Source organism: Perna viridis, chromosome 1, assembly GCF_037379345.1.
Source record: "Perna viridis isolate PV_CMFRI_1.1 ecotype Kerala chromosome 1, ASM3737934v1, whole genome shotgun sequence".
NCBI lineage: Eukaryota > Metazoa > Mollusca > Bivalvia > Mytilida > Mytilidae > Perna > Perna viridis.
The window spans coordinates 56347387-56373169 of record NC_142445.1 but is presented as its reverse complement, the minus strand read 5'-3'; the positions used below and the strand labels follow the sequence as shown (position 1 = coordinate 56373169).

General features: G+C 31.4%; 1 protein-coding gene across 4 annotated transcripts in view; it reads left to right on the top strand.

Moving 5' to 3' along the window:
* The window catches only part of LOC148629492 (nipped-B-like protein), a 51307-nt gene that overhangs the window by 4942 nt on the left and 20582 nt on the right, over positions 1–25783 (top strand). For 2 of the 4 annotated variants that reach the window (XM_088552134.1, XM_088552127.1), the window contains exons 2-26: positions 8616–8704; positions 9811–9979; positions 10473–10567; positions 11125–11194; positions 11451–11566; positions 11855–11953; positions 12774–12997; positions 13217–13243; positions 15035–15065; positions 15238–15264; positions 16342–16458; positions 17040–17195; positions 17479–17585; positions 17880–17966; positions 19575–19809; positions 20142–20293; positions 21061–21141; positions 21294–21394; positions 21693–21855; positions 22217–22299; positions 22501–22630; positions 24213–24356; positions 24620–24685; positions 25069–25158; positions 25405–25610. In XM_088552134.1, coding sequence (XP_088408260.1) covers positions 8641–8704; positions 9811–9979; positions 10473–10567; positions 11125–11194; positions 11451–11566; positions 11855–11953; positions 12774–12997; positions 13217–13243; positions 15035–15065; positions 15238–15264; positions 16342–16458; positions 17040–17195; positions 17479–17585; positions 17880–17966; positions 19575–19809; positions 20142–20293; positions 21061–21141; positions 21294–21394; positions 21693–21855; positions 22217–22299; positions 22501–22630; positions 24213–24356; positions 24620–24685; positions 25069–25158; positions 25405–25610 — 2840 coding nt within the window. In that variant the 5' untranslated portion in view covers positions 8616–8640. The remainder of the gene's footprint in view (positions 1–8615; positions 8705–9810; positions 9980–10472; positions 10568–11124; positions 11195–11450; positions 11567–11854; positions 11954–12773; positions 12998–13216; positions 13244–15034; positions 15066–15237; positions 15265–16341; positions 16459–17039; positions 17196–17478; positions 17586–17879; positions 17967–19574; positions 19810–20141; positions 20294–21060; positions 21142–21293; positions 21395–21692; positions 21856–22216; positions 22300–22500; positions 22631–24212; positions 24357–24619; positions 24686–25068; positions 25159–25404; positions 25611–25783) is intronic. The other 2 variants (XM_088552147.1, XM_088552140.1) reach the window with 1 other exon arrangement.

Genomic DNA, 25783 nt, shown 5'->3' with positions numbered 1-25783 from the left:
TTTGACACTATACATGTAGTTCCGATTGTAGTTGTTGTGTTAGTGCTTCACATATGAATAACATGTTCACTTGTTCCTCCCTCACAAGTAGGAAATATGAAAAAAAAACTTCATTCTGCTCAATTATACTTGAAGAGCAGCGAGTAAAACAGAATAACAAGATGTCTGTCAAAGTAATACTTACTCGAACTAGGGTTTTTGTTTCCAGAATTTAGATAAAGGGATGATACCAATGTGTCCCAGGTGACTATTTCCATCACATTGGGATGACAAGGCCATACTTTAGGTTAAACAAGGGAGTAGTTTATAGGGATAACCTTGTCTCTGTCCACATACATGTATTTAGTAAGTCCTAAGTGGCCTTTTAATTGACAGATTTGAATAAAATTTTACAGGAATGTTACGCATCATACATGAAAGTTGCGTAAGACTTTATCTATTGTTGAGTTAAGTATGGATTTGTAATTTTAATGTGTGATTGTTGAAATGTTTAATAAAGGGACTAATCTTAGTAATTGCAAGAATTAAACAAATAACATGTACCTACTTTTTTGTAATGACTAGTAGATAGGTACTTTCAAATGACAAAATGTGTTTAGCTCAATTTAATGATTTTTTTTTTTAAATTCTAATTAAATTAGACCTACATGTACTAATTGTTCCATTAGAGCCACTGCATGTAGCAACAACACCCCATTCTACTTTCTGTTCAGATGACCTTTTCAAAATCCTGAGAATTTTCCCTTAGAACAATTCTTACAAAAAGCAGAAATTTGATAGGCTGTATTTTATGTCATTATGACAAAATTGTGATTTTTATATCAGTCTTCATTGTTGACTTTTTTTAAGCACAAGTCAGTCAGCAGTGTTCGAGGATTGTTGAAAATATAAGGTTTCCATGAGAAAAGTTCAAATGCTTAATGAAAATATAAATATGCTATCCATACTTGAATAACCAATCCTTCCAGAAATTCAAGTTTTCTACTTACCAAAGGGAAAGTGGAACATAATATATAACTTTCTCACAGCAGAATTATACTTGCCACAGGTGAAGGTGAAATGGAATCCTGAAACACTGCATTCAGCTTTGTAAAGTTCTGAAGTTGTAAATCTGAACTTCACATGTATTACACTGACCCAAAGAAAAAAGATTGGGGAGAAATGCTGGTATATTTGGCAAACTATTATCCAAGAAAGATTTTTGATGTTTAGCAATAGCATGTTCATTTTTGAATTTACAACATGTTGAAATAGACCATTTCCAATTTCAGGTGAGCGATTCAGGCTCTTGTTAACTTTCAAGCTACCCTAACACACTGGTAGTTGGTATAATTCCGAGGTTTTGGTTATCATTATTGACAGCTATTCTAACATAAAAGACAAGGTCCAAAAGATCACACAGGTGTTCAGTTACTTCAGTAGTAATATAAATAGGACACATTGGTATAATTTTGTTGTACTGTAATATGAACTGGTCTATTTCAATTTCATTCACCTTCTAGTGTGCTGTACAACACATTTTTTATGTGCATCAACATGTTTTTCATACCTAGAAGAATTAAATTTGTGATCTTTGTTCTTTTCATGCTACTTATTGGCATCTTATTATCAAACCATGGTATCACATACTGACAGTCTACTTGAATGCACTAATTACCAAAACCAAGAGTGCACCAACTTTAGAAAAATCTACAAGGCTGTCAGGCTTCTGTAGGACTTATGGCTAAATCTGAAGCTATAAGCCTTAACAAGGTTATCCCTTTGTTTAATATTGCTAAATGCTTGCAGGTGTTCCTATGACTTTTATTATGTGATTGTTCTTGATTAGTTACAGATTTAGTAATTCATTGATATTGGTCCTTTGAACTTTGTAAAACTGCTTTAACTTCTTTGTGCCAAAAACCAATGTTGTGTCAGTTTGAGATAGACTTGCCACAAATCTCTCTGTAATGTGTAACCAGTAGTTGTCCCTTCTGTTCTGTTCTATTCTGTTTTTTTTTTGTTTTTTTTTACTGCTGTAGGAGCATTTGTGTTATTTTGGAATTAACATCTTTAAGTTGAATTTCATTGAAAGTGTTTATGCTTGTTAACTGACAAAAAAAAGAATTACTGTAAAAAAATTTGTCTACATGTACATGTAACATTGTTTAAAAAAACATTGATAATTGTAGTTGGTTTATATTGTGTTATTAACAGGTTTACTTCAAGCTTGAGGTTTGTCAGAAATTGGTCAATGTATGATTGACAGATTTTATATAAGTAAACATGTGCATGTATATTGTTCATGCATGTTGAGGTCATCACATTTAGTGTAAAAATTGTCTTGCAGACATAACTTATCACTTGTGTGATACTAGAAATTAGTGAGAAAAGGAACTGTAGCTTATTTTTAAAGCGGTCCTTTTAGACTTGCAAAATAATACCAATAGTACATACATATAGTCTTCCCAATTTCATATTTGGCATTGGATTGGTTAATTGATTAAGATATCACTATCAAAAGCCATCTGTTGGTCATCCACTTACCTTATCCATATGGCAGATACCTTTTTTTTAAGCAATAACTATTTCATTTCACATTGGAGTGTGAAGAAAAGCATTAGTCTTTTATTATTGAGAACAGTTATACTGTGTATTTATTCATGTTGCTGCACCAGGAGTATTGATCTGTTTAGTATCTATATATAGATCTTTCAGTTTCTCCAATGCCTTTCATATGTCTTTAAACAAAAGATGTATTGTGAAGTTGATTCTTTCAATTTGAATTATTTAAAAGAAAAAAGAACTGAATTAAATGCAAGTAATCATTCATTAAAATGTTTCAGAAATAAGATGCTTGGAATGAAATATAGTTGATTACTTTCAAATGTAAGGGGAAATTAATAGATTAATTTATGGTCTAATAAGCTGAAACAACAATGTGTCTTGTTACCATCAGATTAATGACAGTCTATTTGACACTTGTCATTTTAGTAGATCAATAGATATGAATGACTTTCTAATCATCTCATGCTGTGAACCTAAAATCCTCACTGTTTGGTTTCCACCAATCGTCAAAATGTGCATTGTATATAAGAAACATCATTTTGGCATAGGACATGCCATTTCATTAAACAAAGACTGTTAGGCACTATTTGAATCGAAAGATGTGTGATCAGCAGTGTGAGAAACCATTTATTTTTACCCAACTTGCCATTCTGGCTAGTATTGATCTTGCTAGCCAAATATAAATTCAACTAGCCATATTTTTGGGGTTTTTTTTTCTGTACTATCATCTGTTTTCTCTTGGATTTGACTATCTTCTGCCTTTCTTTTTCTTTCTTCAACTATCTTCATTTGTTTTTCAATTTATCAAAAACTTTTCCATTTTTGAATATTCCCCCCCATTTAAGTTTTTCATGTACTTTACAGTAACAAAATAAGTACTTCATTTCTGAAATCATATTTTAAAAATAAAATTATATTTCAACAGATTCATCATTATGAAACAAGAAAATCATTTGCTTCTTGTTCATTTTTATTTTGACAATAAACAACTAATTTGCAAGGTAACAAATCTTAAATTACCAAGATAATTTCGATTCAATACTAATACGAGATCAGGACCGTCACCTAGGGTTTGGCACATCCCATTTACCGGAAATTAAAATGGCAGATTGTAAACAATGCTTTACAAATCAATAAAATTGTGCATATCATGCCGAAAATTCACTTGACATATTCAAGCTAAACTTATTAAAATGTAGGGAACATATATTTAATGTATGATGTTAAGGGATGTTTTACTAAATAACCTGTTGGCTGGCTAACTTTCCTTGGAACTTGCCAATCAAATGACAGTCGCCAAATTGACGAGTGTAAGCAAATGAGAACTTGCCAAAATACATATGTACTCGTATTTAGCGAGCTGGCAAGTGGTGGTTTCCCACACTGGTGATCAGTAAGTTAAGTATATCTTTCTAGAAGTCAATTGTTCTACTATTGTAAAAAAATTTATAGGTTTAACTTTTTTGTTGCTACAAATTGCAATCCATCCATTCACTTCCATTACTAGAAGATGTCAATAGCTGTTGAAAAAATCTACTGGTAAATCGAAATATGTATTGTTACTAAAATGTAAATCCACTTGTACATTTAAAAAGTTATACAAGTAATCATTCACTTACATGTAACCCTAGTTCCTTGTATTTGTAGTGATCCTGCTTGAAATCAGGAGTAATTTCTGTTGCTTTCATGAAGTGTCTATGTCATTAACATTTACATTTTTTTACTGTAAGCATGTACATGTAGTTCTTTCATTGGTATGTACATTGTAGTTGATCAACCATGAACAAACACATGGCATTAGTGCAAACAGTGAACTCATTTTATAAGTGAGTTGGGGTGATATTTTATGCCCTGCAACTGAAACTTGTGGCATATTTTACTTTCGTCACACAGTTCCACATGTTTTCGATAGATAACTCCAGAACACTTGCACCAATTTAATGGAAACTTTTAGTATACGTTGTATTTCCATTGTGGGAAGCTCTTCATATTTATGAAAATTACCTTTTTTTTTTTAAATTATAAAAAATGGTGACGTTTTTCCAGTTTTTGCACAATAACTCAAAAATTCTTGCACCAATTAAAATGAAACTTTGGGAAAGTGTATTTATCCATCTTCATTTTGAAACTCACAATTTTTTGTTTGAAAATGCTCTTGTTTGATTCATCAGAATGTTAGTGGTAATATTTTGATCCACATCAGCATGGTGAAACTAATCATAGTTTCTTTGTGTGAAACTTTTAAAAATATTTTCATCTTCTTCATGCACATGCATATGTTTATGGAGGATTGATATAAAATATAAAACAGCTTATTAGCTTAGTGAAAAGTTGTTTGTATTTATTGTATTGCCCAAGTGTCAATAGACAAATATGTCGTGTGGGGCCTTTATCTGTGTCTTGGAGACACTGTTAGCGGAAAATGTACCAAATACTTTATCAATTTATATATATTATACATATATATTCCTTCTTTCAATTTTTTTTTAATTATCTCATTCTCAACAGTTGATATTTTTACTTCAAAATAATTTTTTTGGTCGTGTAATAATTGGTATTGCACTATTGTCTTAGTCTTTCATTTCCATGTTCTCAATAGACCTTGGGTTTCAGGCATAATCTTGAATATTTGTTAGTTGATCTTGCTTCCAACTGTTATGGAATTTAGGGGCATACAATAAGCATTTGATCTGAAGTAACTATATAATTCAAATAAAAGCGTATGGATATACCACAAACGTCTGACAGAGCTAGATTTTGGGCTGAAAAGGGGTCCAAAATAAGGTCTTGTTTCCAAACAGCAGCTTGGATTAAAGTGTAAGAAAGTAATGATTGATTTTTAGTATAAAAAAAAAAAACAAAGAAACTAAGTACTCATGAATTAGGACCTAAAAGTTGATAGAATTCAAGCTTGATTTCTTTGAAACTTAATTTTTTATGCAAAATTGTTACACACTATCGAAGTCAGACATGAATTTATCTTTCGGATGGTAACTTAATCCATTTAGGAATGTTAAAAAAACAACTTTTCAGGCATCCTGGCAATATCTTGTGTTTGTATTATGATATTGTAGAGAGAAAAGAGTTGTGTTGATTGATACAAAAGGGTCATGGCCCTTAATTTGTATGAATTGAGGGCTGAAAATGGTTTGAAATTTTTAAAATCTTTGTATAAGTATTTTTTTTCTTATGCTGACTGGAAATTTAAAGTTTTTGGACCACTTTCCTTCTGGTCAGAAGCTTTAACATTTAATAACAGTACAAATAGAAACACTGAGCAGTGTTCACTAAATTGATACCGTACTCCCCCATTTGATAACACACCCTTTAAAGTTTTTTACCTAATTGATTTGGAACAAAATCTGAAATAAGAAGCGGACAATAGGAATATATTATAAAACATCTGTGAAAGTCTCATTAAACTCCATTCAGTGATGTAAGAGGAGTAACAAATCAGATATGGATACCCCTTTGCCTAACTGAAGGAACCCTTTCACTATATACTTTCCACTTTCCAATGTGGGTATAAGTAAGAGCTGTATCATACTTGTCCCATTTGATTAAAGTTCAACCTTTGTGGTCTTACAAGCTGCGCCCTAGAAGTATTTTATTTGTGTGTGTGTTTTTTGTTTTTTGTTGTTTTTTTAAATATATATATTGCACCAAAAATTTATCTTCCCTGTATCAATTTGATCCGATGGAGTAGTGTAGCGAATAGAGTTGTCACATTCTGAGACGTTTACAAAAATATGTTAAATAAAAACAAGAATTTCTTCATGCAGCAATAGTTACTGGCCAAAAACTAATCTTATTAACTAATCCAGTTGAGAGGAAAGTTTCAAAAGATACTAGAAACAATATATAAATATCAGCATTATTACATTATCACAATGATTTACTGTAGATAAAAAATATACTAAATTAAAAATTTTGTTCTACCATATACTTCTGTATATACCACCAACTTTTTCTTTGTTCCAGGAGGGGGTGCATGGTATACATTATAACAATGAGTTTCTAGATTTTTTTTCTGAAAACACAATTTTCTGGGTCTGTAATTTTCGGGAATCAGAACTGAAGTCGTCAACAAAAGACAACATCGAACCATTTTGTATTTTTTAAGAACAGTTTTATGTGAAATAAGTTTTACTGATTTTTAATAGTTGTTTTATCCATCATTACGTTTTCTTGCATTTCATAGTTTGTAGGAAAAACCATGACTAGCTTCTTATTTTTCTCTCAAAACACGCTGTCCTAATTTTCACTTTTTCGTGAACCGGAATGCCAACCTGTCTTTGGGCCCATTGTCATTTATTTATCAAATAACAAAAGATCAATTTAAAAGGTGAAAACAATTGTCACTTATACTTCAATCACCTTAATGAACTGTTTGCACATGTCAAATATCAATACACAAGCTTGGCAGATTTAAACATCTTTTTAGTTCACCTGGCCAAAGGCCAAGTGAGCTTATGCTATCACTTGACGTCCATCATTGTCATGGACAATTTTTTAAAAATCTTCTCCTCTGAAACTACTGGGCTGACAGGTTTTAAACTTGGCATGATTGTTCCTTAGGGTGTTCTGCACAAAATTACCGTTTGGATTATTGATTCGTGAAAAAACATGGCCATCGTTACTAAAAATAGAACATAGGGGTCAGATGGAAGTTTTTTGCAAATAACTCAAAAACCGTTGACTTGAGCAAGTTTCTGCAACGGGTAATATTGTTTAGCATCATGAGACAGACTTTTGTCAAAATTTTCAATACGATTGGTCAACTGATGTAGGAGTTATGGCCCCTGGAACATTTTTTTTGCATTTTTCGCATGTGCAACTTCGAAAATCTTCTTCTCAAAATCCATTGCACAGAATTCAATGGAAGTTGGCATATATGTTTCTTAGGGTATCCCACACAAAATGAATGTTGGGATTGTTGATTCATGAAAAAACATTGCTGCCGTTACTAAAAATAGAACATAGGGGTCAGATGGCAGTTTTTGCAAATAACTCAAAAACCGTTGCCTTTAGCAAATTTCTGGCAGGGTATAATTGTTAAGCATCATGAGAAGGATTTGTGCTGAAATTTTCAAAACCATTCATTGATTAATGTAGGAGTTACGACCCCTGAAAAAGTTTTTTTTGTTGTTTTGTTTTTTTCACATGTGCAACTTCTTCTTCTCTAAAGCCATTTAAGATCATTGAATGAAAATATGCATAATAGCTCTTTAGTGTATTGTGCTCAAAATGACTGTTGTGATTTTTAATCCGTGAATAGATATGGCTGCCTATACTAAAAATGGAACTTAGGGGTCATAAGACAGGTTTTTGAAAAAAAATTAAAAAAGTTGCCTTTAGCAAAATTCTGGTTCAGGTCATGAAAATGCTATGAAAAGCATTTCTTGCATTTGACAATTTAGTTGATTTTAACTTGGCCTGTCTCATTCCTCAAGTTTTTCAAATAATTAAATGGTTAAACAGGTGAGCTATTCAGGCTCTCTTGAGCCTCTAGTTTTATAAACAGTTGGACATGACGCCATTGTTATAGTTAAAGACATTATTTTCATACGAATAGGAATTGTAAACATTTTAGCTGACATGTTGAATGAATCCAATACATTGCTGTATTTTAATAAATGAATGGTTTACAAATGCAGGGAAACATAGAAAAATACTTTTATTTAAGATAAATGATAAAAGGATACACATTTCAGGGAATTTACTGGAATCCTTTTATCTCAATGTGTCTTCTGCTGGTGATTTTCCTAGCTTCCCAGTGTGCATTTTACACGGAAACTAATTTTTTGTCTTTGATGTGGGATTTTGATATTTGGCATGTTGGTGATCACCTAAATCAAATTCATTATATGGCTTAATTGCCATGGCAGGGCCCACTGAGATGGATTCCATCTCAATGATTTCTAGTTTACGAAAATAATTATGTGTTTAAATGTTACTAAGATTTTCACTTTTTAATATTATGATTCCTTTGTACATGTAATACTGTTTTTGTCAATTTTGACTTCTCATTTGAATCCCTGTGTATGCCTTTTATTTTTCCTTTCCAGAAATAACAATGTAATAGTTGAAAACATGAATGGTGAAGTACCCAGTGTTCCTATAACAACACTTGCGGGGATTAGTAGTCTTACAGAATGTAAGTTGTTTGTTGGTTATGTAGTATAATTTTAGCTTTTTATTTTAAATTGTGTCTGATGAAGCTACTGGTCTAGTTTAGAAGGTAATTTGATTCTTCATACTACTACTCATATTCAAGAATAATTGCTAAGTTACTATATTTTCACTTACTGTGGTTTTAATTTATTTTTCTGGGCATCAATTTTCGTGGTTAGAGAAAATAAGACATTTCGTTGGATACTTGAATTCATGGGTTAATAAACTTTTTGAAAATGGACAAATCTCTCTGCATTTCAGGTAAATTATCACTGAAATGAAACTACTTTTGCTTAAGATTTTAAACTACAATTTTGTAAGCATTTAAAGTATTTCAACGTTCGAAAGTAGGTTTTACCGCACTACCAATAAATAGGCATTAATGCCTTGATACAAAAGTTATTTTAATTGTGAATGAAATGTATAATTGATCCATCAGGAAATCAACCCCTGTTTTCATTTTCCGCACTGTGAGTAAAAGTTCCAGTAAGTCAAAATTCATGCAAATGAAAACTTCAGCTATAACTCAAATAATTCAGCAGTCTCTAATCAGACAGACTACCAAATGGAGCAATTAGAGATCAGCAGAATTAATGACTGAATCATTTCGTTTAGACCAGCCATTGCTAGTTGAATGGTAAACGAAAAGTGGTAAAATCCTGAGTTTACGGAACGGCATCTAACATCATCCTCTAAGTGGAAAGACAAGAAATGCACAGAGTACTGAATGTCACTCTTAAGATTTATTTTTGGTTAAAACTGACATTAAATAACTTAGGAAGCCCTAAGGCCGTAAGGACTATTAAACAATTGATATTCTATATAATTAAACAATTAAGAGTGACTGGTATGATAGAATGTCATCTGCTTGCTATGGCTCCCCGTGTCACTTGACCGAGACAGAGATCAAACTGAGTAAACTTTCATCTACGGAAATAATTGTTCATTGGAACCTTGATATGTGGTTCAACACTATTTACAAAAACCAGGAAAAGTAAGTGCCCAACAACTAAAATGGAACCACAGTTGTTTTATTATAAGCCAGACTGTTTCAAAAGGGATCTGAGAAAGACTTGTTTATTTTTTCAGTATTACCAGAATTACCTCTTCCAACACCCATTCCATCTACGATTAACAACAGAAGCCTTCTACACACTTCTAAAGTTGCAGAGGGAGCTAAACGGTTACTACAATCCACTGATGATTTCCTTGCCAAACATGTTACTAGGACACTGTGTCAGACCACTACAGATGAAATGTGAGTTAGAAATTACAATTTTGTTCTGGAAAATGATGTCAAAAAAGTTATTCTGCTGTTATTTCAATAAAATATATATATATATATATATTGCAATGAGAATGTAAAAAAATACAAGTTTTCCATTGGTTATGTGATAGAATTTATAAAATCATATAATCTCCAGTAATAAGTAATTTGACATGATATTTGAGTGAGAATTTTTCTAGTTCGAGATTATGCCAGAAGTAACAGGAGTACAATCTGTTACATCTTATCATAGGTTTAGAAATTGAGGGTCTTTACAACTTAGTAACCTTTTGATAGGGGTTGTTACAGTGTAAAAGCTTGACATTTAGTACATTTTACAATATGGTTTTAAAGACTAGATTGTACAATGTGCCTGTGTATGTTTTTTCTTATTTGTACATGACTATTTAGATGGATTTCTAAAGAACATTTCCCCCATCACTTTACTTAACATTTTTTTACAGTATGTACTTTATCTTTGCAGATTATTAAAGGATAACCATGTAGGAGATAGTATTGAGGGAGAAATTCCACCACTCCTTCAGTCAGTCTTAACTCAAAATCCACATGTGTTTAGAGGTATGATAGTTTATCTTGAAATTTAAACATCTTTTAATAATCCTTTTTCATATTCCAAACTTTGACTTCATTTTTTTTTTTTTTTTAAGCAAAGGGAAGTAACTTCCCAACCTGACAGACTAGTTTACTGTCTGTTTAGAGCAATAAACAGCAGTACACTTCAAATTCAAATATTTGATTTATAGGAGAGGAGTTCTTAGTTCCTTTTAAGTAACTTGTTTCAAACCATTTTGGTACTTACCAGCTGAAATAATTTAATTTTCCCTGAAAAATCGGCATTCAGGTTTTCTGGTTCTTGTGGGTTGCGTGCCGCTTGCATTTCATAAAGATAAAGAAAGAATATGGAAAAAATAAGGTATAAGCACACATTCATATTCCAACTATAAAAGACTGTCTCATCTACTAGTTATAACTATTTCTGTGTATGGTAACATTAATAATATTTTGTAATAAAGCTAAATTCCTAGTATTAAATCTTTATTATAGGAAACTCCGGTCAGCTGATAGATATTTTGATTTTGCAGTTATGAACATGGTGCATTCTTCTTGTTTTTCAGTGACGAGAAGCCACTCTAAAAAGCATTTACAGCAAAACAATGATATCACTTTGCAACAGAAGCATTCTAAGTAAGTGTTAAATATTATTGATCATTCATAGAAGCAAATGTCAGACGGTCTTTCAAAATGTGGCTATTGAAGAAAGAATAAAAAAAAATTTATTGACCTTGACATGAATAATTAATTTTTAAAATTCTTCCTTTAGTAAATTGTTGAAGACTTTAATGTGATACATGATATCTTTACATGCATTTGATCAATGAATCTTTTCTATTAAAATATGTGTATTTACTTGTATACTCAACTAAACTTTCTATACTTTCAGATTTAATCAGCAACATGGCAGCAATAAAATTTCTGATAGTGCTAAGAAGAGATCGGGATCAAACAAATTCCAAGATTCCTTTCTCCAGTTTGCAGACTCTACTACAAATGACATAAGTAAATAAATCTTGTGTATATTTATGTCCTTCCACTGAAGTTAAGAAGCTTAAGGATTTTCAAAATTTGTGTTTTGTTCAATCAGTGTTAATTTTGACTTAAATTTAAACAAAAAAATGTGAGCATTGACCTATCTGCTTTGAAGTGAATGTACATGTAGTTGTTGTTTATTATTATAGTGTTTATTAGATGAGAAAGTCAGTTGCTTATTCAGATTAACATGTACATCTAAATGGTGCTAAGGTCTTTTTAAGAAGCCATTAAAAATGTGTAAAATGTGTCTTTAAGGTGCAATGAATGGAGAGCATCCAGAACATACAGATATAGAAAATGCAAAGTACCCAACAAGAAATATTCCAAATGATAACTCTAGAAGTACACCTAAAGGTTGGTTCTTTTCAACAATCTGAAAGAAACATTGTTTTCTGCATACTTTGACTTTTATTAGTGGTTGGGAAGGCAGGGGCTATTTGTCCATTTTGACAAAAAATGGCCCCTTCACATAAAAGAAAATGATGTTTTGTTAACAAATGGCCCCTTAAAATTTTGAGAATCTTTGAAAAAAAAAACTGAAAATGGCCTTTTTCGGAAATTCCCTTTCCAACCATGTTTACATTCCACCCTTTCACTCCGCTTCAGTGGTTTTTATCTGAGTTATGGCGCTTGAATTAAATGAAATTTAAGTTCTCCACACTTTTTCTTCTAAAATGCTTGCAGATATTGAGCTGATTTTTGGTATGTGAGTCTACCTTGATGAATAACAGATCAAGTTTACATTTTGTTCCCCTTTGCTGATTTTTTCCAAAGTTACCAACTTTCTGTTTTACATGCTATACCAAAATTTCAGTTTTACATGTGTTTTTTTTTTCTATTGAAAGAAAACCTGTTAACATTGTCTCAATGTGGCAATATGTTAATGTAACAAAAGATCAGGTTGTTATTCATTTAGATAGGTATGGAATTCAAAGCCTAATCTGTCCAATTGTTCATGCATAAAACTTATGTTAATTTGCATCTGTTAAATGGATTTGAACATTTCTCGTCTTAGTCCATATCCATTCTTCAGTTCAAAATCAGGGTCATTTCCTCAGTTTGTCATTCATACTTGATAATCCAAGGTAGTATTTGGGTCAGTGATATAAAGAGATGGCTTGGGACTGTGTATTGTTTTGCAATACTCTCAGACTTCTTGTTATTATTTTTTTAGTTGTTTCTCCAGCCCAGGGTAGTGTTGCAGAATCTGTTACACGAGTTCATAACAAAGAACTTGAAATGTCAGAAAAATGGAGGAAAATATTTGAAAAGGGACCAGAACCTCGAGTGCTTATAGAACCACTTGGATCTCAGTCACAGATTATATCACCATCATTAAAACCACCACCACCAAAAGAACCTCAAGCTGTTGTCTTACTTGAACCATTGGATGAAAAAGTAAGCTCTAGGGGATTATTCTACTACTTACAGATTAAATGGTCTATGTTAAATAATGTAAAATGAGTAAATGAATAAACAACATTTCTCTGTTCAAGTATTATCAAATGAAATTAAAATTATTCAAACCTTTTGTCATTTTTACGTACATATTGTATAAAAATCAGAAAAGTGAAAATTGATTACTTATCCTTCACCAAGAATTCAACTGTTTTGCAGAAAAGAACAAGGAAGGGAAGGAAAAAGGTACTTGGTTTGTTTTCCTCTAAAGGAACATTGATTCTGTCCATCTATATGAAAATTACACTATTTCTACACTTGAGATTTTTTTTAAAGTGAAATATGCTTAGATAAGCATTGAAGAGTTTTCAGTGTAGCAGTATTGTAAATTTTGATGACTTCACAGTTTTTCCCACCTCATAGAGATGCTTTTTCACAGCAACTGTTTTACATAAATGGCACTTGTTACAGATCATAAATTTATTGTAATTCTATGTAAAAAAAGTTTTAAAAAAATACTTTCGGCAAATAAAACAGCTTGAATTACTGTTAGAAGTTTCTGTCAAAATTAGGAATCATGAATTGTATTTTTTAATTTACCATCATTTGTGAAAAGGTATGCAGTCAAGAACTAAAAGTGGGAGAAATAGTTCTGTTACTGTTCATTTGTTTTTTTTTTATATTTTGGTTCTGTTCTTGGCTGTGGTGTCTATAGAAAATTCTCATTCATTATAATGCAGTAAAATAAAAAGATACGACATTTGTTGCAATATTTAATTTCACTGGATACAATAGTAAACTGAAGATTATAGATACTACACCTAGTACCCTGAAATTATTTTACGCATGCCAAACCCCCTACTTGCAAATGGGGAGTATGGTATATGGTGATAGGGGCGTCTGTCCTTCCATTATACAGGGGAGTCCCATCTCTTATCCATTGCTAATATTTGTTAATGTGGGGACATAGAGGGACCTATCTCTTATCTGTTTCTCCTCTTATACCACTGAATGGAATTAAATGAAGCTTTCACAAAATCTTTATTACATGTCCTTATTGTGCACCTATTTTAGATTTTGATTCGAATCAATTTAGTGGTTTCACACAACATGGTCTTTGTCATTTATTAATATGGGGACCCTATCTCTTATCCGTTACTCCCGTCTTACCACTGAATGAAATTGAATGAAACTTTATATTAAATCTTTATTACATGTTCATATTTTGCACCTCCTAATTTTGATTTTTTGACTGTTGTATTAGAACAGAGGTAACTATTTTGTATTTGAATATATGACTTCATCAATATTGAATTGATGGTTGCAAGATTTCTGGCTCTGCTGACATGTCCCCAATAAACTCAATTTTGCTACTGTCAAATCAAGGATTGGCCGTTTCCAAATCCTCAAATACAATTCTTTTGTTTCCTTAATCATATAGGCAAAGATCAAAGTATTTGACACTACAGTCCATGATTACCTGTTGCTTTTTTTTTTAAGTTAAAAGAGGGTTATCTTCTTTCAAATATATTTGACTGCTTTGAAAATATATGTAAGAAATGAAAAATGTGATAATAAATAATGTTGGAATTATTTGATTTTGGTATATGATTATTACAGACTCAATAATTTATGTTCTTATGTTTTTGATAATTTTTTTTTCTATAAAGATATAAATATTATATCAAGACTTCATGAAGCTTGCTAGCAAGTTTTCAGTCCTATAGTATGATGGTTTTGCTTGTCTTGCAAGACTGAAAGATATTTTGTCTGTCATTTTAGACAGCTTTTATTTTATGTGTTGCTTTTTACAGCACGTAAATTTGTACCAGATGTTAACATTTTTCTCACTAGAACTCTACTAGCCAGGACTGGAAGAAAACAGTTTTTGAGAGTTCTTTTTCAATCAATATATAATTCGGAAGTTTTTTTGTAGCATTTAGCTCATATTTGTGTTTACTTAAGTGCAGATCATGGTAATATATAGCTGCTGAACTGTAAAATTGTTTTCATTATTTTCTAAATTTTTTTTTTCAGGCACTCAAAAAATTACAGTCTAGTGGCTCAGGTATGTTTCTTTTGACTTTTGTATTCACGATAATTTTATAGCTTCAGAGAGAAAAGTTAAGTTGTACACTTTTATCTAAATGTCCTGATTATTTTTTATGAGCAAGTAAGTTTAAACTAGATTAATATAAGTACCTTAAAGAACTAAATGAATTATTATTTATTTATTTCAGTAAAAACAAAATCTGAGAAAAGATCAGGTAAGTGAATAAGTTTAATATCTTAAAATGAAAACTGAATTGTTTCAAACATTTTCTCATTTGAATGTTCAGTTGAAAGTCAGACATGTGACATACTGTATAGCTGGTGATTTTCGCAGGAAGGTAATATTGACAAAAACAAATAAGGTATATAATTACTCTTAAATAAATGTCATGATTGAAATAATGATAATTTGTTGTTCAAGGCTCCGGAAATAGTAAAAAAATGCCAGTCATTGACCAACGAATTTTGCTAATGACTGATGACCATCTTCTGGGTGGTTTTATAAGTGTCTAAGCATCCTGTCTACCTGTTTCCTAATTGTTTATTGGAAATTTATGGACAGATGTGCAGCCACCTGTGACTAGTTTACCTGTATTTGCATGATTAGTTGGTGGCATAATTTTATCAACAGTACACTTGCCTCTTGCAAGCAAACATCATTGCGTATACAAATGAAATGAAGTAACACAGATAATTTTCATACAATAATTAATTGATTTACAAAATTAAGAAAAAGATTTACCAAAATTTTCGAACTCCATCATTTCCCTGTCGATCTTTCAGTGGTAATGAAACTTAAGTATTAAAAATCAGTCAGAGTTTGTTACTGTTAATTTGTCAATGGAATCCTTTTAACACAGAAATCAACACCCCATTTGAAACTTTATTTGCGATTTTCTTTTATTTACCAACATGTTCATCACTCAAAAACTTCTCAGCTGTTTTCTGATGTGTTGGAAAAGTCTGAGAGATACCATGTTTTGTTTACTTGTTAGAACCTGTGTGTGTGATCGAAACCAAAATTGTATATTTTTTTGACATGTTCAGATATTTTGTAACAGACAGTATTGGATGAAATAACATACATTCCAGTATTTATCTTTAAATTGCTACTAAAAAAATAATTTTTTATTTTATTTATTTATTTTTTTTTTGTAAAGTTGATTCTTAATATGAGCATCTAAAAGATAGACACAAACATCCAATTTCGTCTGCTGAAGTTCGATAAAATGCAGACTTGGGCTGTTAAATTTCTGGAGCATTATTGTTTATTATTGGTTTTTTTATTCTAGGCAATAAAAGATACTATGAAGAGTCTGATTCTGATGATGATGGCAGGCATAGGCGGAAAAGGAAACGACAGATTGATTCTGATGATGATTATGAGGAATCTCCTAGTCCTGTTGAAGGTTAATTTTTCTGACACAGTCGGCATAGTTTCGCTTTTTATTCTTTGACCTTAAGAACGCTCTTTCATGGAAACTTTAAGAAAGTTGTGCAAGCACATATTAAAAGTAATGCATGTAAAACACTTCTTACATTTACTTTCTAAAGATGCCAAATTTCATTTCAATACCAAAATTTATGAATAAACTTTTTGAAGAGAAATTCAATGTTTCCTTCTTTTCCCCTTTACTGTAAACTATTCAGAAATGAAAATAACTGAATGAGTCTTCCAATAGTTCTACAGTATTATCAAATGTAGTTTTAATTTTCACAATTCATGCTATTGTTAAAAAATGTTGATTTGCTGTTTCTCAACTTGCACTTTCAGATGTGAGTAGATAGGTAGGTGATTTTGTGAAGCCATTGTGCTAAAAATAGAATAAACAAAAAATTTGTCTTCAAAAGGATCCAAAAAAAAAGTTGATAGATGTTTAATGAATAGATTGATAAACAAACCAACAATTTGTTAATGTTAGCCTCAAGTTAAATTGAATTTGTGGTAAGAATCAAAAGCTTATTAATACTGATTTGTTTGAAATTTCAGTGAAGAAAAAAAAGAAGGAAAAACGAAGACAGAGACTAGACCAAGAATTGTCAATAGAAGAATTGCTAGAGAGTCCCACTTTCAAAAAATTTAGTTCGTGTGTAGAGTCTATATTTGACTCAGCAGAAGATGTTAACTTTGGTTCATTAGATCCTAGTAAGCTATATTTTAAACATATCTGATTTTTGTAAAAGGTTTGTAAAATTTGTGCTTAAATCATTCAAATTTTAAGACAGATCTATCAAAGATGTAGATTTTATGTTAAATATGGAGAATATGTTAGCTGTTTGGTAAGTACAACACAAAAAGATTCTTTTTAAGTTTATCTAGGTACTCTTTATATTAGCCATAAATGAAATTGTAAAAAAAAGGTTTACAGGAAGCTTAATACATGTAGTTTAGGTTTAAAGAGATGAACTTAGTTTGAATTGTTCTACAGATGATGAAGAGACGGAAATTCCAGAAGAAACATTAATTGCAAAATCAACACTGTCTGAATTGTGTGGTGAAGCAGCAAAACTGAAGACAATGGGATGTCTGAATCAGGTAAAACTATTATGAATGTAGATCTTGTACACTGAGGTGTTATTTGGTCTCTTTTTGTGTAAATTAGCAGTTTAAAATTGTGTCTACTACTAAAGAATTGTTGTCAAATGTGGGACCAACATCGTGCTGTGTTAAAACAATAATGAAAATAAGAGTTCATGACTTAACTAACAGTTCATGTATTTTATTCATCACTTTTTGTAAAAGATTGCATTAATTCAAGTTAATTTATTCATAAATAAAATAAAAAATAACTATCACGCATGACATTACATATACATGTATTTATTACAGGTCCCGGCAGCAACTCTTATAAAATTATTGACAATACTTCAATGGAACATACGAGATGGATCGAGAATCACTCCTATTATTAGTGCTGTAAGTTTTCATTACCTATTAGTATTATTTAATTTGATTTGTAATTGGCCCTCTGATTGGTCTGTTCTTTTTGGGCACCATAGATAATGTATAAAATTATTTGACTCTATTACCTCATTAAATATTGATTGGTCTGCAACCTGATTCTAATAACTCCAAAGTTGATATTTTGATTAAGGGTCAATTTTTTAATTTCACTGGAATCTAATAAGGATTTTAAAAGATTTTGACCAAGGTGATGCTTGTACAGTGGATTCCACTTAATTGCATAGCCTATTTGCCAGTAAAAATTATGCAAATAACCGGGCTATTCTTATAACCGAAATTACGATTTTACCGGAAGTGTGAGTTCAGGTAAGACGACGATACTGTGGATCAACCAGGGATATCACAGTTCAACATTTCTGATCTGGTATTTAATTGTTATAGACCTTCTCATTGTATTGTTCTTTTATCAATAAATAATAATATATATTGTGTTTGTCTTGTTTATTGACCTTATTTACGATAAGTGTATTTATAAGAAAAACCATGTGTTTCTCATCTATAAATAGTCAAGTAATTTCCAGACCTTTCTATGAAAGAAAATCCCATATTTCATATTTCAGCCTGGATTCAGTGTAATATTCATCAATGTTTGCAGTTTGTGGGCTTTTGAAATGGCCTATGTGTTTTTATTCCTCTGTTCAATCACCATTGTACACTGATAGTTGTGTATTATATGTGTCATTGACCTCGATATATTCCTATGAAGTGTGGATAGTATGGGGCACCTTAGGGTAGTTGAATTTCATTAGACATTGTACTGAATGAATGACTTTTAATTTTCGTATGATATTTATGCCTAGTAACCAAAAGCTCACTCAAAACTGTTCAGCTCATTAAAGAAAATTAAATTTTCATTGATAATCATTTGTAGTCGGAAGAATTTAAATTGGGACAAAAAATACCCCAAGCCGCATCATAAGGTGATGTTTGGCATGTCGTCAGAAGTCATTGTTCACCTATGTGCTTGTTTATTTAATGTAATTAGAAATCATTTATATTGTCTTTTATGTCCATTATGTTTTTAATCCATTATTAACACCTCCTAATCGATGATAATCTAGTTTTTACAACAATAAATATGATTGACATATTTATGACCCAAAGGCTTAAAATAGAATTTGGGAAAACCTGTCTTTACCTGGATGAGGCAAAATTCTCTATGCAATAAACCGAAATGCACCTCCAAGGTCTATGCAAATAAGCGATTTTTTCCCTAATAGAATAATAGGAAATGGTTTTGTGCAGGAGAAAATTATGCTAATAACCGAAATATGCAATAAAGCGATATGCGATTAAGTGGAGTCGACTGTATAACCAACTATTTGCATTGTTCACCTTAAAGATAGTGATTTTGCATAACATGGTAAAAGACAGTCTAACAAAGCTGTTATTCAGATAATGCTAAGATAGATATATATATATCTATATCTGTATCTATATCTATATATCTATATATATATATGTAGGATGTTAAACTCTGGACATTACTGATAACAATGTCAACAAGTTAATATAAAGCCTCTTAAAGTATTTCTCATGTATCATATTTATTTTGAATAGAATGATATGGAAGATGAAGAGGAACAAAGATTGTGGAGAGAATTGACAATGGAACGTGTTATGCGATCTATGGACGCTGCACTTAGTGCCACATACATAATGAGTGCAAAAAATATGCCAAAACAAGTGTATATAGAAGATGTGATAGAAAGGATTTTATTGTTTGGAAAATTTCAGTTGTCAAATACAATATATCCAGAATTTGATCCAGTTTATAGGATTGATAAGAAAAAAGGTATGCTTATGTATTCTATATATAATATCAGGAAAATGAGGATTAAGTTGTGACCAAGACAATGTAATATGTTGATTTAGTTTGTGTTTTCAAAGTTCACCACAGAAATATATAGATTAAAAAATGAAAAATACATGTACTTTAGTTTTCATTTCATGTAAAACATGCTTTACTAGCATATTAAATGCTTACAGAAACATCATTTCATCCACTATTCAATTTATTTGGCTCATCATAATTATAACCAAATATTTCTTATAAGATTCTATACATATCTGTACTTACATATGATAGTATTTCTTTGACTTATACTGTTTTTTTAATTTGTGCAGATGCCTACACAAGTTCAAAAGCCAAGCGAGCACGGGCAAGTCAAGTGAAACACAAGTCATCGATAACATTATATAATAAAATGGCAGAAATGATAGGAAATTTATCGGAACTGTTAGAAATTCAAGAACTCACAGATACCACAATATTACAGGTATGTATTTAAATTCAGTGTGAGCTTATCCTGTATACAATAGAGATTGATGTTTTGTCAACAAAAATCATATTCTTTGAACCTTACAAAGGATTGAAAACTGAGGATGCCCGTTCCGCCGTTTGGTGGAACATTTGTCAGTGTTGCCTTCTCTTATGTTTTGATGTAAAGCTTATGATTTTTAAGGCCATCTTGTGCTCTGATGATTGTTGTCAATTTACCGTACAATTTGGCAAATCTTCCAATGTCTGAATTTTTTTTATTATTTTCAGTCCTATTTCCTCTTTTTTTATACGACACTAACTTTTGTACCAATGGCCATTGCTGGTTTGAAAAAAAAAAAAAAAACATTTACCAAAACTATGTCCAAATATAGTTGTGAAGAAAATAATGGTGCCCCTGCCAAGAAAAAAAACATAAAACTACATGATAGAAAGTACATTTATATTCAGTTGGTTGATATTCCTCCACAATATTGGGGGTTTAGCTTTTTGACACAATTCTCAAATTACTTTTTTGTTAGTGCAACTTAGTGTTTTCATAAGAAAATGGTAGGCAAGTCTGATATTTAAAGACATCAGTATGATATAGTAGTTGTATCTCTCCCGAAATTCACGGTTCTAACGGATAATGATTGGGAATGTGGATAACGATAAGGACACAAGAAATAAATTATTAAAATCCTAAAAAAATTTACATGATTTTTACAAGATTTATATTTACCTTTATGGTTTAAAATCATGCACAGTTTATTCAAACTTTTTCAGGTTTCTACGTTGGGTGTAGGACCTTTCTTTGTTGAGAACATCAGTGAGATACAGTTAAATGCAATGAAACTTGTAACTACAGTAAGTATCCCATAATCTTTTTTGTCTAAATGTACCTCTCAAAGTTGAACTTACAAATTTTGTTATAAAGTGTAAAAGATTTAATAATATTGCTAAATGTTTCACTTTTTTGTTTCTGTGATAGTTGGGCATTTTTCTTTCTTTTTTTGCAGGTATTCTCCAAATATGAAAAACATAGGCAGCTTATATTGGAGGACATCTTTGCTAGCTTGGCAAGGTTACCATCAAGTAAAAGGAATCTCAGGAATTACAGGTAGACTGCTAGTAGATATATTTGGAAGTAATATTGCCTATCTTACAGGCTTTGTTAAAAATCATAAATAAAAAAGGATGAGAACTGATACCTTATTTTAAAAAAATATGCCAGTTAGATGTGCAGTTATTTAAATAATAGAATAAAACCATACACTGAAGTTAACTTGGCAGCAATATGTACCAGCATCCCTTTACAGCAAATTTTTTCCACATTGTAGTATGCCTTCTTCCTAGAAGTTCATTTGTAGTGTTAAGAAAAAACATAACATGCATGCTAAACTTGTTGGGAATTGTAGGTTGAATTCTGAAGAGTCCATTCAAATGGTAACGGCCTTGGCTTTACAGCTGATACAAAGTGTTGTCACATTACCAAGACATCAGGTAGACCAATATCCTGACGAGATACAGGATGAAGATACTTCATACAAAAAGAAGAAATCAAAACATAAACATGGCCAGGTATAAGATGCATGCAGGTTTAGACATAAAGAAATAAATATACCGTCTTTTTATAATGACAATGTTTCTTTCTGTGTTCAATTTTTACATGATGCTAAGCATAATGAATTTTTTATCATCATGAACTATGTCAAAAGAAAAGCTCTTCTAAATGATTTCAGAGGTGTTTGTACCTTTACTGATTATACATAGTTCTACAAATTTGGATTGCTAATTACTCTCTGCAGATTGTAAATGTACCTATTTGAAAAAGTCCCAAAATTGAAGACTTTACTAAACATTTTCATAAAGTAATAGTAGATAATAAACTGTCCTCACGTGGCATAACCAGATGCGTCATTAACTTTTTTTATGATTTCAGACTGACACAGATGTCTTGATAGTAACCTCCTTTGAAAATGCAATGAGAACGGCACACAATTTTCTGTCTGTTTTCTTACAAAAGTAAGTATAATTATGACTCTTCTCTCTGTTTGGATACTGGCATGCTGCAAGGTAATCCTTTCTGCTCCGTACCTTTTAACTTTAACCTTCTACAATCTTCTGACCAACTTCTACTCGCTGAAGATTAAGAGATTCACTATTGTGTGTTGTTAGAAATTTTTTTTTTAATTTTATTGACATAATGTGACTACTGTTTTGCAGGTGTACAATAAAAGGAGAAGAAGACTACAGGCCATTGTTTGAAAATTTTGTACAAGATCTCCTTTCAACAGTTAACAAACCAGAATGGCCGTCATCTGAGCTGCTTCTTAGTCTTCTTGGAAGAATTTTAGTATGTTGTTACTATAGTCTAAATTCATACTAATGAAGAATTGTCTGGTTATGTTGTTTTTTTTTTCTTAATTCAGAAAATTTATATACTTTGTATACTATTCCCGACTTGTGGACCAACATTTTGTCAACATTTATCTCCCTTTGGAGCAGGTGCCTATTCGGAACACGTAAGGTTTTCCATCCGATATCAAGGATACTTTAGAAAATCTCGAAAGTCAAAAGGGAATTTCTCGTTCTACTGACCCTGCCATAAATTTTCTTTACCAGGGATACAAATGAAACGCCCTGTAAATTTTTAGAAACACCATTGTGTTTGTCTACTGGGGATTCCATTTTCATTCTGCACCCGAATCCGAACATCAATTAGAGAGACATAGAAATTACACCTGCTCTTACGGGAGGTAACTCTGCAAAAACAGGATAAAATATGGCTGCATCCCGAGCTCCGCAAGTAGAGAATAGCATGGTAAAAAATTCTATGATACTACTTTTTCATCTGTGTAAATTTTTTGTTTTACTTATAGCAAGTTGAAAAAGACCTGTTCCAATTTCAATACAAATCTAGGTAGGCTTCAAGTAGGTTATTAGAAACTTGTGAACCACTTGTATGTCAGTGATTTTGTTACCTTTTTATTGCAACTGAATATCGGCTGTTTCCCCTGGAGACTTTTCCCAAAATGTTGTCACAAAGGGGGGAAAATTCCCAATTGTCAGACAATTTTTTTAGTACCAGGTAAAGAATCTAGTGAAATGTTCCTCAAGACATGATTTCTTGGCCCGGCACTTTTGTTCACTTCTTGGGGATTTTTTTTTTTTTTTCGGCAAGGGGTAACCTAATGAATATTGGGAGTAATAATTTGTTAGTTTGGTATCAATTTTCAGATCCGGATCAGCATATGACACGTTTCTGTCCCCAGTACCATTTATCCCAATACAGCAAAAATTTCTCAAAATAAAGGGTTGGGACTGCTTTAAAAACAATGAACAAAATCACTGTATGTAGAGTACAAGCTATCCAAACACTGGTAGATGGTAGATGGTAAATTTAAAGGTTATGGTGTCCATAATTGACATCTATTCACACTTCAGACAAGTCTTCAAAAGATCACACAGGTGTTTATTGGTAGTAATGTATTACATGTTGGTATAATTGAAATTTGAACTGGTCTATTTCATCTTGCTGTAATAAAGGCTGCTTAGGCATAATATGAGGAAGAAGTAACATGTAAGAGGATGAAGTTGAATAAATCAGCATTTTCAAAAACAATTTTGCTTTTTACAGTTTTACATTGACTAGCATATTTTTCTTTATAATTTAACAAAAAGAAGTTAAGATCTTTACTCAGAATTTCTGGTAGTCAGCTGGGATTTTACTATGCATACTAATTTAACCCAATTTGGTTACCAGGTGACATGCCCAGGTTAACTTTATGTCAGACTGAAATCAGGCTCTTGCTGCTTCTAAGGTAAAAGGTTAAATTCATATTGAGTACCATTATGAGGACTGCATCCTATATTAAAACTATTTTGATTTTTTTGTTTATGATAAAAAAAGTTTTCAGTGCTTTTTATTTATCTAGGTGAAACAATTCAGTACTAAATCTGTGGATATGTCACTCAGGGTAGCATCTTTAGAATATCTTGGTATTGTTGCATCAAGATTGCGGAAAGATGCAGTTTCTAGTCAACTCAAACAAGAGTCTATTGATGAAATAGTTGCCAAGGTTAGTATATACATGTATATTACAATTAATACATACTATATTTAGATTGTACATGTGTGTATTTTGTTGTTTTTCGCCATATCCGTACTTTTTTCCATCATAGATTGTTACTGTAAAAATCTATTCAATGTTTTTAATTGCGAAGTTTAAATGTAAATTTAAATGCAATTTACAATGCTATTAAAAAATTTATGATAGTATCTGTCATTGTAAGATAGTGGATAGTGTCATTTCATTGATATTTGTGTTTTTCAAATGTTTAGGTGAATGAGATAGATAGTGATGATGAGGAATCAGCTTTCTCTTCAAAAGGAAAAACATCAGACCAGGTTTGTATTTTACGTTTTCATTCCTGTATTATACTGTGCTTGAAGAAATACCTTGTAAACTAGATTGATAGCAAACTCATATGGTAACTTTTATACAGAGCATTGAAATAATTTCTTCTATGCTTTTTGTATTATACAGAACTAACTCTGTTTATCAATCAATTGATATTTGTATCAACCCTAGAGAACCTTTATTTTATACAGATTTGATGGTTGAGATTGTTAGGAATCTTAAGTGATTTTTGACTCCATCTGTAAGCTGGCTTTAGCTTATACCATCATTTTAACAATTGCTAATGCATATAAAATAATTCAGCAAGAAATGTTCGAGTATGTCATTGAGCTATTACTTATATAATTATTTTACTTCATTATATTTTCAGTCAGAAGAATTATCAGATCCAACACAAAGTTTACAGAAATCCATGTTAGGGTACTTAGCCAGTAACTCTGAGAGTGAACCTGCTTATTGGGTAAGCATAGAGTTGTGATTTCTAATTCCTTTGGTATGTTGAAAAAGATTATGTCAGTTTTGATAAGCAGGAGTATTTTTAGTGGTATTCAATGTCGGGGACATAATGATAGAACTTGTATTAACTTTCTGTTTTATGTTAAGTACTTAACTGTTGCCAGTTTTTTTTTAACCATAGGCAGACTGATATGATTTTTAAATGACTAAATTTTCAATATGATTAATCAAGAGAATATGTAAATTGCAGTATGCCAGAAGTTTTTACATTGCTCAGTGGTATAGGGACACTACTGTTGAAGCAGAAAAGAAAATGAAAGCATCTGGAGATAATGAAGGAGACTTTGATGAAACTGAAGCAGAAATGTCAACAGAAATAATGGAAAACCAAGAGAGAAGAAAAAAATTTCTTCTGGGTCAAACTGACTGTCTGCAACCTTCTGATGCAAATTTCAGGTACCACTATATTATTTTAAAAAGGAAATTTTTGATATACGTCTTAACGTGCTATTCAAAGTTGCGAAAATTTGATTGTTTAAAAAGTAAATTTTAATTAACTTGAATCTATCAAATTTTGTTTTCGTTACACAGTGAAACCTGACAAAACTGGACACTTTTTGAAGTACCTT